The sequence below is a fragment of the Sitophilus oryzae genome, unplaced genomic scaffold (assembly GCF_002938485.1).
Source record: "Sitophilus oryzae breed Bouriz unplaced genomic scaffold, Soryzae_2.0 scaffold_482_pilon_pilon, whole genome shotgun sequence".
Classification (NCBI taxonomy): domain Eukaryota; kingdom Metazoa; phylum Arthropoda; class Insecta; order Coleoptera; family Curculionidae; genus Sitophilus; species Sitophilus oryzae.
This window is the reverse complement of record NW_022147065.1, coordinates 922,780-939,404: the sequence shown is the minus strand read 5'-3', so window position 1 is coordinate 939,404 and position 16,625 is coordinate 922,780. Positions and strand designations below refer to the sequence as shown.

General features: G+C 33.6%; 1 protein-coding gene across 1 annotated transcript in view; it reads left to right on the top strand.

The window, feature by feature from the left end:
* LOC115886323 (laminin subunit alpha-1-like) overlaps positions 1-16,625 on the top strand; it is a 180,805-nt gene that overhangs the window by 134,325 nt on the left and 29,855 nt on the right. Inside the window, exons 7-8 of the mRNA XM_030905417.1 lie at positions 5,221-5,327; positions 9,342-9,522. Coding sequence (XP_030761277.1) covers positions 5,221-5,327; positions 9,342-9,522 — 288 coding nt within the window. The remainder of the gene's footprint in view (positions 1-5,220; positions 5,328-9,341; positions 9,523-16,625) is intronic.

Genomic DNA, 16,625 nt, shown 5'->3' with positions numbered 1-16,625 from the left:
AATTTTCATCTGTATAAAAATACTGCCTTAGAATTTATCTCGTAATTACCTTAGAATTTATCTCGATTTTTTTAGCCATTTTTTTTTAATACCTTTTAGAAGAGATTTGTTCAGATAATGTGTTGGCTCACTACCTTTTCCTGTTATCTTCTGGCGTTTGTAACTTATAGGTGTAATATGACGCTTCTTTCCAGCACTGCATTTTTTTTTCGCTAATATCTTCGAGCACTAGAGCTAGCAGGATGATCCCTCCGGTTTTTTTTTCGCGCTTCGCCGATCCGACGACGGTATTCGAAATCTGACGCCGACGGGTACCCGTATCTGAGACGATCGATCACCGAATCGATCCTCGAAACCGACGCATTTACGAAACGATATGGTCAAAGGTCAAAGTCAAGTCAATAGTCGTCAGTAAGTCAGAAATACGCCGTTACGGCCTAAGAACGCTGGATTAAACTCATCGTCACTTCTGATGTAATCGGGAGATTAATATATTTAACAGAAATTGATATTTAAAATATAATTCTAACTATCTTGACAAACAACGTCTTCTCTCGGCCGAAAATCATGCCGAAAGCAACAATCTCCGACATTCAACTGTTTCCCAAAGCCTACTACTCCGCTACTCGCAAACATCAGCGGACACGGGGTGCAGGCACGGCGTGAAAATGACTGCCTATCATAAGGATCATAGGCGTCGATAACATATATATGACATAAATTGGGATTGATTGACGTATTCAATTTTATTGCTTTCGGTCAGTTCCAGCTTCACCGGAAATGACCACAACTTTTGATTTTTAAATGGCACCCTCGGTATTTTTTTACTTTATTCGATAGAAAATGACACTCTGTATCCAATGACATATCATATGTCAACTTTTGACATTTTCGCATATGGTTTATTTGAAATTGTAACCTGCGGTTCTTAACGACAATTTGACTCGAAATTCCAAGTGTGCGGTACCAAATTATTCGTAAAAAAATATTTTTTCAAATATGCTAATGAACCACCCTCGTTCCATTTGAAAAAATTGAGATATGATTAAAAATACGATTTGGGCATCTATTAACCGCCCTGGACCAGACACTAAAAACATTAAACGATCAAATATATTTTTCCAAGGCTCCTTGATTAAATATTAGTGCTTTTAACACAGCCATGGCACTCTCGATTCAAATTTAAAATACAATTTGTTTTTGAGTGACTATGTCAAAAGTTGACATATGATATGTCATTCGATTCAGAGTGTCATTTTCTATTGAATAAAATAAAAAAATACCGAGGGTGCCATTTAAAACTCAAAATGTGTAGCCATTTCCGGTGAAACCGGAAGTGACCAAAAGCAATTAAATACGTCAATCAATCCCAATTTATGTCATGTACTAACATACCAAATCTCGTTGTTTTATCTGAAAAAATAAAAAATTTATAGGGGGTGAGCCACTTTTGAGACGCACCCGGTATAGCCAAGTAGTGGTAAAGGTACTCGGTTTTAGGTCAATTCTAGATTAGTGTAGGATTGTGTGTGTGTCTGAAATACATTGGGGGAATATGAATACGCTAAAGAGATATTTAATATTTATACATATTATTTCCATGTGAACTTAAAAACCTAATGTATTTTACAAAGTATTCTAAATTAGTTCTATTAGAACATAAAACAAAAAAAAGTAGATATACCGGGTGTATATCTACTTTTTATTTAGTAAATCGGGATTGACCTATTCAATTATTTTAAGCCCCTTCGTGGTTCATCGGAAATTACTACAACTTTTGATTTTTAAACGGTACCCTCGGTATTTATTTTAGTTTATTGGATAGAAAATTACATTCTGAATAAGAACAAAGGCGGCTCATTAGCATATTTGTAAAAATAATTTATTACCAATAATTTGATACCAAAATTGGTAGTTACATTTATGGTGGCGGAAATCTAGATTGAAATTTAAAATATTATTATTTAAGCAAAATTGTCAAAAGTTGACATATATTATGTCATCCTATTCACAATGCCACTTTCTATCAAATAGAGTAAAAAATGCCAAGGGTACCGTATTGTTTTAATTGAGTGGAAAATTAATAACTTAAAAGAACAAAATTAAAATAACAAGACACACACAGAAATATATATAGGTACATATATACAGAGAATATTATTACAGTTGAGGGTTGGAACCTTTGGTGTTACACAGCAAAATAAAATTACACTAAATCACCACAATACACCAAAACACTTTTACTTTTACACAGGACGCGCGTTTCGCTAACCATGTTAGCATCATCAGCAGATGATTATAAACTAATGAGTTTATCCCAAACTAATGAGTTTATAATCATCTGCTGATGATGCTAACATGGTTAGCGAAACGCGCGTCCTGTGTAAAAGTAAAAGTGTTTTGGTGTATTGTGGTGATTTAGTGTAATTTTATTTTGCAGAGAATATTATTAGGATATTACAAGGTACCTACCATTAAATAATCAAAAGTTGTAGTTTTGGGTAATTTCCGGTGAAACAGGAAGTGAACAAAACTAATTGACTACGCCTAACCTAATCAATCTTCATATTATGTCATATACTGAAATAGCAAATCTCGTATTTTATCTGAAAAAATAAAAAAGTTATATGGGTCGAAAACCACTCAGTATAGTAAATTAGAAATAAGTAATTTGTTAAAGGTAATTTTTGCAATTTTAATTAACATCCTCTATACCAAATATCGACAATTTTTTGGAAAAATTAAATTTAACAGGATTCTGCGAATTTTATTTTAAATGGCAATCAAGAAATTTGGCGATTCGTAAACATAAAATAATTTAAGTCCTAGTATTCTTAGAGAAATTATACATTGTTAAGTTGTAACAAAATAAGGTCTAGAGCTTACATATGTTTTTTTACGATTCTCGCTGAGGTTAAGGTTAAGACAGAGATGATGTGATCCAATTAGCATACACGTTATGATCTTTAGACGAGTTTGTACCAAACAAGCTGTTCTTAGCTTCCTCATTTAAATGTTACATCTTATACAAGTTGTTTAAAATTGTTGGATTACATTGCAGAATGCCGCCTCTCAGTAATTTTCAAGAGTATGTCTCTCTTTCATTAATCTTATTAAATCGTCCCATTGCTGCCAAAAGTCACTAACTTACTTTTTATTACTTCCGAGAAAAATGCGTCTAAAGATGAATTGCATTGCATAAAGATGTTATAGTTAGTAACTATTCGGTATTAAAATAAAACATAAATAGCCAGAAATCGTTGTTAATGACATTTGCAATCGATTCTCCGATTCAAAACCTAGTTAGTGATTGAATTTGGTTGTTCGAAAAAATGTTAGTTAGTGACTTTTGGCAGCAATAGGACGAAATTTACTTATTTTTTGATTTGTTATTTTGAGAAATAAAACTGAATAGTAAAATATACATTTTTTACAACCCAGATATACCCTAGAGAGATTATTTTACAAGTATCAGGGAAAAAAAACTTACCTTAGTATTGACAATAATAGATAATATGGACCAAAGAATGCACTGTAGATAAGTTTTCGCATGTGGGCATATAAATTCAAATGGTCAAAATACAAGGCAAAAATTTAAATATCCCTAAAATTTGTAGTCTCTATATATATCTTGGAACACTATTTCTATACAGGGTTTACCTCATACGATAGGGATTATTGTAGCCAGACGATTAGATTTTTTCAAATTGTATTAGGTTCGTTGAAGGACTATTATTAGAGCTACAATTTAAAAATATTTTTACAAGATATAGAGTGTTCCAAATAAATATTCCAATATATCCGATATAAGTTCCAAATATATCAAAGTTGTATTTTTTTTAATTTTAATCGTATTTTTTTATTTTAATTTGTAACTCTCCCAGATATTGACAATATTAACATTTCTACGGCGCATGTCGTTTTTCCACATCGGTCACCGATATATTTTATTCAGTAAACTACGCCGATGCCCCTATTTCCGCCAAAAAAATGGGCGCTTAGATCAAAGGGATTTTTTAGTCATTACTGTCTTAAGTAGAGAATAATTAAATAAAATTAGTACCATCTGCTAATGTTCAAAGTGCAAAGTACACATTCAAAGTACACATTCAAAGTACACAAAGTACATTCCAGAAAAAATGTCGGTAGAAATTTGGAATGAACTCGATGATAGATTAGGGAAGGCGGAAGTTAGCTTGATCAACATTCAGCTGATCTCTAAAAAGGTATAAAACAGCCTTGACTCCAGCTTATCTTTTTACATTGATTAAGTTTAATTACTCGGGACTAAAAATACAACCTAACATCAGAAGAAACTAGTTCTGCATTAGAGTTTGCAAATGAAATGTATTCAAATACCGAAATTCTGGCACTTCACAATTTCAAAATAAATCTCTGCCATTTAGAAGTGTAGTGGATTCACACGAAATAACTTCAAAAATCGGTCCAACATTTTAATAGATCAATAGATATTAGTTATGAATAGTTGTATCTTTTACAATTATTTTTCGATTTATTAAAGTATTTAAACTTTACAACAGCAAGTCCAGCAAGTGTATATAGATATAGGGTATATTTGATATAGGAATACTTGTTTATAGCTTTATAGGAAAAGCTTTTATAATTTTTTCAGTTATCTTTCGATTTATCATAAGTTTTTAAATAAGTTGATTTTTTTTATTTAAATCCATGATTAAAATAAAAAATCCGTTGATTTAAATCATTGCACTCTGCTCTGTATATATCAAAACAAATTATTTTATTAAACGCCTTAATTTTCAACATTCTAATAATATTTGTCATTCGGATTTTCTTCGCTTCTATCCCATAAACCATAAATTCTTAAAATTGACACTAAACTAAATTAAAACCAGGACATCTATTTCTGATAAATAGAATATAGTTCTGGAATGTAAAGGGACCTTCAAAAGTGACCTGATTTCAAAATAAACCAATCATATGCGGTACATTTACAAAAGAATGCACATACATGCACATACATGCGCTCTCTATAGGTATCTAATACAGCTCCGTATATGGAATTAAATTAATGTAAATATCGCCCACGTTTTGTTTTTATCGTTGCCGCAGCATCTCTCTCTCTAGTTCGATGGACGAAATAGATAACTTACCTAATGCGGTTCTGTTTCTCTTTTGTTCTTACGCACTAATTGAATGATGGATGGGTTACGTAACTGATAGTGTTGCTTTATTTTTCAGCCTGTCGCTGCGACCCGAACGGCTCCAAGTACTCGTCCTGCGACCCGACCAGTGGAAACTGTATCTGCAAGACGCATTACGAAGGAAGAACATGCGACAAATGCAAGGTAAGAAATAATGATTTTTGATGTGACAAACTTCTTTACGCGTGCTGGGAGTAAAAATTCAAGGCCGTGACACAGGGCCGTGTTTTCAAATGCTTCAATTTAAAAGTTGTAAGGTCAGTACGATAAAGATCTTTCACGAAGAAATTTGATAGTTTAATACTGGCCTTAGTAAGAAGTTTCACTTCAAATACACACATGGCCAAAATTATTGCATATAACGATATTTTTATTTTATTTTGGACCTAATATGATTCTTTTTATATTTTTGGACATATTGGCTTACTATACGAATAACTAATATAAAATTAAAAATCTAAGTGCAACTAGGCTGTTATTATAATTTTATTTCATAACGGTCAAAATCAACAAAAACGAATTTCGTTTTAAACAGAAAATATTGAAAACAATGTTAATTATTTCTCACAACTAATAGTCTGTATTGCCTCCTCGAGCCTCAATGCAAGCTGTGAGACGACGTGGCATGCTCTCAATTAAGTTGTCCAGAAGATGTTGAGGAATCTTCCCATGTTTCGCGCGTAGCAATTTTCAATTCGTTTAAGGTACGGGGGGATTATTCCTTTTGGCAGTATGGCGTTTTAGCATGTCCCAAGCATGCTCGATCACATTTATATCTGGAGATATCGGTGGCCACCACAGTTTTCTTATACCCTCTTCCTCACAAAATTCGCGAACTGATAAAGTGCGATGGGGAGGAGCATTATCGTCCATGTAAACAAATTGATCCCCCACTGCCCCTCGAAATGGACAAACAATAGGCTCTAAAACGTCTCTAAGATATGAGGCACCTGTGCCATCAATAAAAACAAGAGGAGTTCGAGCTCCGTGCATTATACCTGCCCATACCATTATGCTTCTCCCTTGAAACAGGACACGGGGTTGAGCTGCATTCAAGCGTGCTCGTCTTCCAGATGCTCTCCAGACCAAAGTTCGTCGCGAGTCTGACACTAGGCCTATTCTTGTTTCATCACTAAACATGACGAAATTCCAATTAGGTCCATTTGCTCTCATCGCCTCAGCCCATTGTAGTCTCGTAATTTTGTGCTGTAAATTAAGCTTCTGAACACGTAGATGCCTCCTTAAATGTAATCCTCTGTCATGGAGTCTTCTTGCTATGGTCTTTCTTGAAACATTTACTCGTTCAAGGCGAGCTAACTCATTTTTAGAAAGCAGGGGATTGCGTCGTGCAATTAGGTATATTTGACGGTCTTGCACAGCAGTAGTAACTCTCTTTCTACCTCTTCCAGGCCGGTCTGTAACCTCCTTTTTCTCCCTGAATATTTTTAATATTCGCGAAACATCGCTTTGGTTAACTCCTACAATTTCAGCTATTGCAACTTGCCGGTAGCTCTGTTGAGACAGTATTACTATTCTGACTCTATTAAACTGTGAAATGAGGTTTCTAGGCATTTTAAGGCCAAAACAATGGTCAAATTTCTTCTGAAACATAAGGGACCACAAATCGAAATGTGCAAGAATTTGTAATAATATTGGGTCTGAACAATAAACATTGTTTCCCATATCCATTTTAACAAAAAAATGGTTATTACATATTTTTAAACGATATATGCAATAATTTTGGCCATGTGTGTATGCGCAGTTAGTGCACACACATTTTTTTTGACTTTACTTACATTACATTTTTATTTATTATACATATTTATTTTTTATGTTTATTATATTTTTAGAAAGCTCATAACAAAGCAAATAAAATAAAAATACAGGGTATCCCATTTAAAAAACATAAATTTGAGTCATATCTCAAGAATGAGACTACAACCCAATGAAAATCTAGTGACGCCACTGAATTCTACGTGAAAAACTTTATGAGAATCGATCATTTTTTCGATCAGTTATAATACACCCTCTGTTTTGGCAGTTTGATTTTGGATAAGGCCAATATCGACTCTGAAATTCAGCACAAGGTTAGCAGCGCCTCAAGAACGTTCTGGAAATTAATAGACAGGGTTTTCTACAATCACGACTTGAGCACAAAAACGAAACTTGCAATCTACTGAGTAATAATAATCCCCACCATGTTGTATGGGACCGAAACCTGGGTGCCGTACCGCCGACACATGAACGCATTAAACAAGTTGCAACAGGGACACCTTAGACAACTTTTAAGAATCAAATAGTTCCATAATGTCTCAAACCTATAGGTTCTTGAAAAAGCTAACTGCGAGCGTATTGAAGTCATAGTTACAAAATCCCGCTTAAGATGGGCTGGTCAAGTTTGAAGAATGCAAGAAAACTGCATACCAAAATCTCTGCTTTACGGTAAGCTTGTAGCCGGTAAGAGGAGGCCGGGTTAGGTTGGTTTATCAAAAGGTACAAGGACATTTTCCACGAAAACTTAAAGGGGATTAACATGCAGAATGAATGGGAAGAAACAGCTCACAATAGAACTCAATGGAGAAGAATTGTAAACTCAGTTAACAGCGACAACCAAAAAGTAAAGAGGCAACACAGCAATGAGATTTTGGAATGTCCGGAGTGCGATAGACAGATAACATAATGTATCGGGCTTTTCAGTCACAAAAAAGCTCATGAAAGAAAACGCCTTGCGTGACCATCTTCTGATGCGTGTCAAATACTCGTCAGCCAGTAATGGCCAGTATTTAGTATATGTAATACCTACTGTTTGACCAGCGGATCTGAAGCTACGGAAGGAATGCGAGAAAAAAAATCGAATTGCCACGTTTATCTATAAAATTGCAAAATTGCCAGACATGAACTATAAATTTAATATATTTTTATTATATAAAATGTGTTCAGCATATATTCTGACGTATGGTGTCCTGAGGTTGGAGATGCCAGAGGGTGTGGGACTGCTAGCCTTCGCGGATGACCTCGCGGATGTGGTTACAGGTGCAACGGAGACTATAGTGACAACCAAGGCTAATATTGCCATCAATAGGATAGCCGAGTGGACCAGGCAGAAACGGCTAGAACTGGCACCAGAGAAAACAGAGGCAATACTGCTCACAGGCAGGAGGGCGGTTAGACATGTTGGGGTTGATGTTCTAAACATGGAAATCAGTACCAGAGAGACCATCAAATATCTTAGTGTTGTTTTCGATTGAGGGGCTAGAATGACCAAACAAGTCGAATATGTTACCAGAAAGGCGGAGAAGACCGTCACATCACTGTGTTGGTTAATGCCGAACAAAGGAGGACCTTCATCGGGCAAACGCAGACTACTTGCAAATGTTGCTATTTCCACGTTGCTCTACGCTGCACCGGTGTGGGGTGGAGCTATGCGCTATCGCAAATATAGAGACATGTGTCAACATTTATTGAGAAGAACAGCTATCAGGGTGTGCTGTGCTTTCCGTACTGTGTCTACTGAGACTGTACTGGTTATTGCAGGAATAGCTCCAATCGAACTTCAGGTGGAGAAAAGGATCATGGGAATAGGAGCAGATAAATGCGCAAAAACTGAGGCCAGACAAAAGACGCTGAACAGTTGGCAAAATAGGTGGGAGGCCATGCGTGAAGTGACTCAGTGGACTAAACGCCTCATACCAAACCTAATACTGTGGATGAACAGAAAACATGGTGAGGTTAACTACTACCTCGGTCAGCTACTGACTGGACATGGTTGCTTTCAGGCTTACTTCTGTAGATCTGGAAATCACAAAATTTTCGTTTAACATTTCAAAATCATAATTACCAAACCAAACGGAATAATTTCACTTCATAATTCGGAGATTGTTGAATTTAGGTACATAATTATTGTTATACATATAATATCGTAATACACGTAATGTAATTCGTCCTGTATTTCAGGAACTAAAAGGGCTAGGACAAATCTGTGTGTAGCATCTTTAGTTTCATAAAAAAGTAGGAATGTGATGCGAAAAAAACGCATCTTTATATCTCTACTTAGAACCGAGAAACCTTGTAAAATACACGAAAATGGGACACCCTGTATATCAGATTTACCAACTGCTTCTTATAAAATATTAATCATCCCCTTTTATTTCATATTAGGACGGTTATTGGAAAACGTTCAAGAAAGACTGCATCAAATGCCATTGTAACGAAAAAGGTTCTATGGACAGTGTTTGCGATCCAGAAAATGGACAGTGCAAATGTCGTCCTGGTGTAACAGGTCAGAACTGTGATAAATGTATGACGTCATTCTACGGGACGGTTGAAACGGGATGTTTAGGTAAGTAATTTTCTCTGTATGTGTGAATATTCCAAAGGTAGTGAGTTAGCATACTATCAGGAAACTAGTAGCTTTACTCCTTGCCAAATCCTTTGTTCTTTTTCTGCCACTTTATATGACCTTGTTCTCGCGTCCCGTGACCACTGACGTAACTGTAAAGTCGTGGTCTATAACTAGGCAAAGTATAGTCGCCATAGTTTCACAGAGATGTCTTTAGGAAAATATGAGTTCACAATAAAATAAAATAAAAAAAATTGATCAACGAGTAAAAATTTGCTTGAAAACAGAATATTTTCACATTTCATTTAAGTAACAATTCTTTTGTATCTGAAAATCTTGATGGGAAGAAATGCGGAAGAAATATATAATAACATATTTTTATATTATTATTTATTTCAAAGCTTTTCTACAACTTTTTTTTTAATTTAAAACAAGTATCCTCACGTAATAAAAAAAAATTTTTAGTTATTGTTACCGAGTCCCGAAGGTTCCGAAAAAGCAGGGAATTAATAATTTCGAGTCCCGGTTCATTGATATCTCAAAAGAACTGGGAATTTCCGGTTCTAAACCCTAGTTACCATATTATCAAGAAATTATGTTTTTTAACTAAAAACGAAAAAAAATTGCAGATTAAAAAAAAGCGCAGAAAAATCCTCATATTTTTAGGGCCAAAATATACTACTAAAAATATTTGCACTTTATTATTATCTTATCTTATTAAGATCAAATCTATTTTTGATCTTAAGATCTTATTAAGACTTACCCTGTATAGGGCGATTCACAGTTATGGTCCGTTATAGCGTTTCCGGAACCGGAGCTGCTTTTCGGAACCGGTAATTTCGGTACCATGCCTCTAAAGAACCGGGATTTCCAGTTTTTTTCGGTACTTTCGGTACTAGCAAATTTTTGTTCAATGATGGTGCAGTTGGTTAAACAGCAAGCAAGGGATGGTTGTCAAAAGTAAAATCGATAATAAAATTGAGGTTTAAATGAAAATAATATCAAATTATTAAGTAGTAATCAGTCTTGAGAAAATTAACCTGAACACAAACATGATCACAAATGACTTTCAAAAAAAACTCAAAGCACAATTTTTTGAATTATTACTACAACCAATAGCAGCACACAGTAAGACACTCATTTTTTGTCAATCCGTCTCTGTGCTGGGACGCAACGCTTGAAACCTTCGCAGGTCGACGGACGTAACTAAACTGAAACGCTCTGCAATCTGCCGATATTCGACAGATTGTAAAAACTGGCAGAAAATATTTGGGAGAGTGCAACTACTCTTTTCCTTCTACTATGGTATTACGGTGGGCCAAAAAAATCGACTATTTTTTTTAATTTTATTCTCTGAAAAAAAAGGTTGGAAGACACCTCCAAAAAATTCTCTGCAAGTATGAGCTCTTAATTTTAATAGGAAGGTCCTCCTTTCAGTTTTCTATTTTTTTCCTTATTATTAGAAAGAAAAATGTACATCTCGGTGTCTACTATTTGGAAAACAGACTTAAATTTGTAAAAATTTCCACGGAAAACTCATAAAATAAGTTGGAATTGTTCGAATTATTACCAAAAACTGTATAAGTTATTATGCATTGAAGTTTGACGATGAATATTCTTTAAACGGTTAATTTAATCTAAACTAATAATAAGAAACCTTTTTGTAGATCAGTGAATTTTCTACAAAACCGTGAATTGCGCGTATCACAATGATTTTTTGTTAACGAATTATAAAATTCATAAGAAAAAAGAAATCTGACTTAAAATAATCAAACTTCAATCTTAAATTACTTTCGAACGGTCAAGTTTACGAAAATTGTAAGAGACCTTTTTTTTTTGTAGAGAATTCAATTTCCTACAAATATATGAGACGAAATATTTTTTCCAAATAGTAGATACCGAGATATGAATTTTTCTTTCTAATAATAAGAAAAAAATGAGTTGGAAAAATTGAAGGAGTATTAAAGCTGTAGGAAAAATTGACGAGAAATGGCTTCATAAATTTGATATTTATAAGTCTGTTTAGGTACCTAAAAATTACATACTGAGCACTGAGCTGTAAACTAATCATCATAAATAAAGTGTTTGAGAATACTAAGAGTATACCTCACGGGAAATATTATTTAACAAAATAATTAAAATTTATTTTATTGGATATTAATTAGTACTGTTACTTTTTAAACAAAAAATGTGCTTTGTATTGTGTGTAGTTTGGTATACGGAAAATTTTTCACACATTCAACAGATAACAGATACATCCTTTTCTAGAAGAAAAGAAATGATATTCTTTAAAAAAGCATTATTGTTTTATGTTCTAATAGAACTAATTTAGAATACTTTGTAAAATACATTAGGTTTTTAAGTTCACATGGAAATAATATGTATAAATATTAAATATCTCTTTAGCGCATTCATATTCCCCCAATGTATTTCAGACACACACACAATCCTACACTAATCTAGAATTGACCTAAAACCGAGTACCTTTACCACTACTTGGCTATACCGGGTGCGTCTCAAAACTGGCTCACCCCTATAACTTATTATAGTAACTTATACTTATTTCTTCAGATAAAAAACAAGATTTGGTATGTTAGTATATGACATAAATTAGGATTGATTGACGTATTCATTTGTTTTGATCACTTCTTGTTTTACCGAAAATGACTACAACTTTTGATTTTTAAATGGCACCTTCGGTATATTTTTACTTTATTCGATAGAAAATGACACTCTGAATAGAATGACATATCATATGTCAACTGTCGACATTTTCGCTTAAAACAAAATAATATTTTAAATTTTAATCTGGAGTGCCATGGCGGTGTTTTTTTTTGCTAATTTTTAAGCAAGGAGTCTCGGAGAAATAGATTTGATCGTCTAATGTTTTTTTTGTGTCTTGCCCTGCCCGGTTTTTCAAATGGAACAAGGGTGGCTCATTAGCATAATTTGGTACCACATACTCAGTATTGCGAGTAAAATTGTCGTTGTGAACAGCATGTTACAATTTCAAATTAATCATATACGAAAATGTCAAAGGTCGACATATAACATGTTATTCTACTCAGAGTATCATTTTTTATCGAATAAAGTAAAAAAAATACCGAGGGTGTCATTTAAAAATCAAACGTTGTAGTCATTTCCAGTGAAACAGGAAGTGACCAAAAACAATTGAATGCGTCAATCAATCCTAACTTATGCCATATACTAACATCAAAAAAAAAATAAAACTATCCACTGTAAGATACTAACATACCAAATCTCGTTTTTTAGTAAAGTTTTAAAAGTTTCTCGTAGGAGTGAGTCACTTTTGAGACGCACCCTGTTCACATACCTGATGGTGATGACTAAGAAGAAATATTAATTTATCCTCCTTGTATAAAGACAGGAATTTTTGATTAGAATTCTTAAACAAAGTTAAAATAAATATAAACAAATCTAAAATGCCATATTTCGTTTTCGATTCTTAAATTTTATTGTACTCGAGGTCCAACGACAATTTCCTCATTCGGAGCGATTCCCATACAAGCACGTAGCCGATCGCATCTGTCAATTTAAGACACGAATAAATAGAGAGAAGGAATAAGAAATAAAAGAAAAATAAGAAACACGATTGACCCCGTCTCTGTTATCCAGCCAATTAAAATTGATCCAGCCATCCATCACCTCGGAACGTAAGACGCCGCGCCGCCGCCGCTGCGTTTTGAAATCAGTCGGGCCATTACCGATTTGACAATGAGTTCAAATGGTTAGATGAAAAATCCAACACATAAAAATAAATATAAATATAAAGCTTCATTCAGTATCTCTAAATTATGGGAATAAATTAGTTGTTTCAATAAGCGTAGAAGTTTGTTCTTCGAATTTCAATGTAAGCCAAAGAATATGTAAGCGTTCAAAACGTCAGAATTAGTGGTAGTTTAGTTATTTTTTCAGATAAAGCAACGAAATTTGGAATGTTATATAGTATATGACATAAATTACGATTGATTGACATATTCAATTGTTTTCGGTCACTTCCTGTTTTACCGGAAATGACTACAACTTTTGATTTTTAAATGACACCCTCCGTATTTTTTACTTTATTCGATAGAAAATGACACTCTGAATAGAATGACATGGCATATGTCAATTTTTGACATTTTCGCATATGGTTTATTTGAAATTGTAACATGCGGTTCATAACGACAATTTGACTCGAAAAACCAAGTGTGTGATATCAAATTATTCCTAAAAATGCTTTTTCCAAATATGCTAATGAGCCACATACAGGTGACAAATTGTATGTCATTCGATTCAGAGTGTCATTTTCTATCGAATAAAGTAAAAAAATACCGAGGGTGATATTGAAAAAAAACCAAACCAAAAGTTGTAGTCATTTCCGGTGAAACAGGAAGTGGCCGAAAACAATTGAGTACGTCAATCATTCCTAATTTATGTCATATATTAACATACCGAATCTCGTTTTTTTTTCTGAAAAAATAAAAAAGTTATAGGGGTGAGCCACTTTTGAGACGCACCCGGTATTTTCATTAATAAACTAAAAAAAAATGGTGGATTTCCATTTTCATTTCAAAAAGTGAGTTGATAGGTTTTTGAAGGTGTGATCAAAGACAACTACAGCCAATCACATACCAATATTTCTAAATTTTATTTTTGGAATAGGTATTTATACATCTTCTCTTTAAGATACAGTGATTGAACTGATCACTAATAATGATGTTGATTATATATTTTTTTCTGTGACAGACAAAATGTAACCCTAAAAATGTTAAATATATTTTATCAAAATCGGTTATTTCTAAATATTATAGAGTGTTTGATATCAAAATTCATGAAATTGTACAAAGCTTTTTTTACAGTTAGGTTGTGCATGTATTTTGACTCAGTTCAACATAATCCGTTTATCACGAGTGGCGTCCACGATGAGTTCTTCATATAATTTCCATTCAAATCCGGTAGCAAAAATTATTCTCACATTTACATCTTCTCTTAATTTAATAGATTTATTAAAACAAATAGTTATTTACCCTCGTTATATTTAAAAGTAGTCTTTATAGCAAAACTAATCCTAAAAATCAAATTTCTCTCTTCAATTTTAGTGGAGTGCCTTAAGCCCTTGTGGGATACAAACCTCGAAATTCAATTACTGTGAAGGAATTTTGATAAAACTTTTTGCATTGAATTGTTAGTAAGATATATTACAACATTACACTACATTTTACGATACAGGGCAGATGAGCTGTCACAAGTAATGGAAAAAAGTATTTCAACCGTTAAATATCAGTTACGGAGATTATATTAATCAAATCCAATTCCAAAGTAATTTTAATTTAAAAAGTATTTTAAAAATCAAATACTTTAGTATAATACTTGGTTTTGTTCAAGGAAAGTACTTCAAATATCACATATTTATTTCATGGATTTATGAAGTACTTGAGATTATTTCATTGATTTATGAAGGAATTGAAGTCAAAAATAAAAATCATATGAACTGAAGAAATTACTACAATTACGAAAATAATAAAATAAAAGCAACGAAAAAAAATGGGTAAACATTTTAGGATTTTATCTATAAAACACAATACAGAAAGTTTCACATTAAATCATTTACAGTAATTGAATTCGGAGGTAAAAGTCTCCGGACACTCCACTATTTTTAATGTCTGAAACTTAGATCTATTCCACTTCTCTCTTTTTCTTTCCATTCGGTTCCCACGACGATCATTTATTGACCATAAACTAGTAGCTAATTCGAAACAGTTGACTTTCTTAGTGATCGCAAATAGAATATACTTATACAGAATATTTAATCTGTAAATATTATTACTCTAGAGCAGCGTTCCTTAACCGGTGGTCCGCGGACCCCTGGGTGGACCCCTATATGCATATGGGGGTCCACCGTCTTATCTATGAACATTTGAATTAACAACTAAATGTCAGCAAGTCTTCACATTAATACAGTATTTGAAATGTTTATAATTTTTTTTGTACTAAAATAATTTGTCCTAATATTTCTGTGTTTTTTTTAATTAGGGTTCTTGATATTGTGCTCGATTTTTTAGGGGTCCGCGAACTGAAAAAGGTTAAGAAACGCTGCTCTAGAGTATTATAAATATCATAAATTATGTAAAAAATTGTAAAAAGAGTCAATTATATCTCGTATTTTATGTTATATGATACAGTGCCAATAATAAAATTATGGGAAGTATTGCACGACTCAAGAATTAACGCAGCTCTGATAAAAGCTGTACAGAATCTTTACCATGGAGGAAAATCACAAATAAAAACGGTCAACGGTCTCTCAGAGGAAATTTCTATCACTAAAGGGCTCCGACAGGGTTGCTGTATATCCCCAACACTATTTAAAATTTATATTGCCAAGGCCTTACATCTATGGAAAAGAAAATGTAACGGAATGGGTATAGAACTAAATGACATATGCCTATACACCTTGCAATTTGCAGACGACCAGGCCATAATTGCAAACGACAAAGATGACACGGAATATATGGTGCGGAAAATAATTGAAGAATATGCTAAATGGGGTCTCACAGTAAATACAGAAAAAACAAAATACCTTCCAATTGGAGCTAATAGAGAAAATCTTATTTTAGACAATAATATGGAAATTAGGGCATGTGAAGATTACAGGTACCTGTGATCGATATTTACAGGAGATGGAACGGACTATAGAGAAATAAACAGCAGAGTAATACAGGCACGAAGAGTTATCAGATGCATAAATGGCATTCTATGGAGCACTGAAATTACAAAAAACAGGAAATATAATATATACGAGACACTAGTTAAAAGTATATTACTCTATGGATGTGAAACATGGCCACTCACTGAAAGGAATAAAAGGAAATTAGAGACAACAGAAATGGACGCGATTAGAAGAGCAATGAGAATTTCACGGAGGGATAAGATCAGAAATGAAGACATTAGACAACAGATGGAAATAGAGGGAACAATAGTAAATTATATAGAACAAAAACAATTAATATGGTACGGCCACGTTCAGAGAATGCACAATGAAAGAATTCCAAAACAAGTCATTCATTGGATACCACCTGGTAAACGAAAGAGAGGACGTCCCA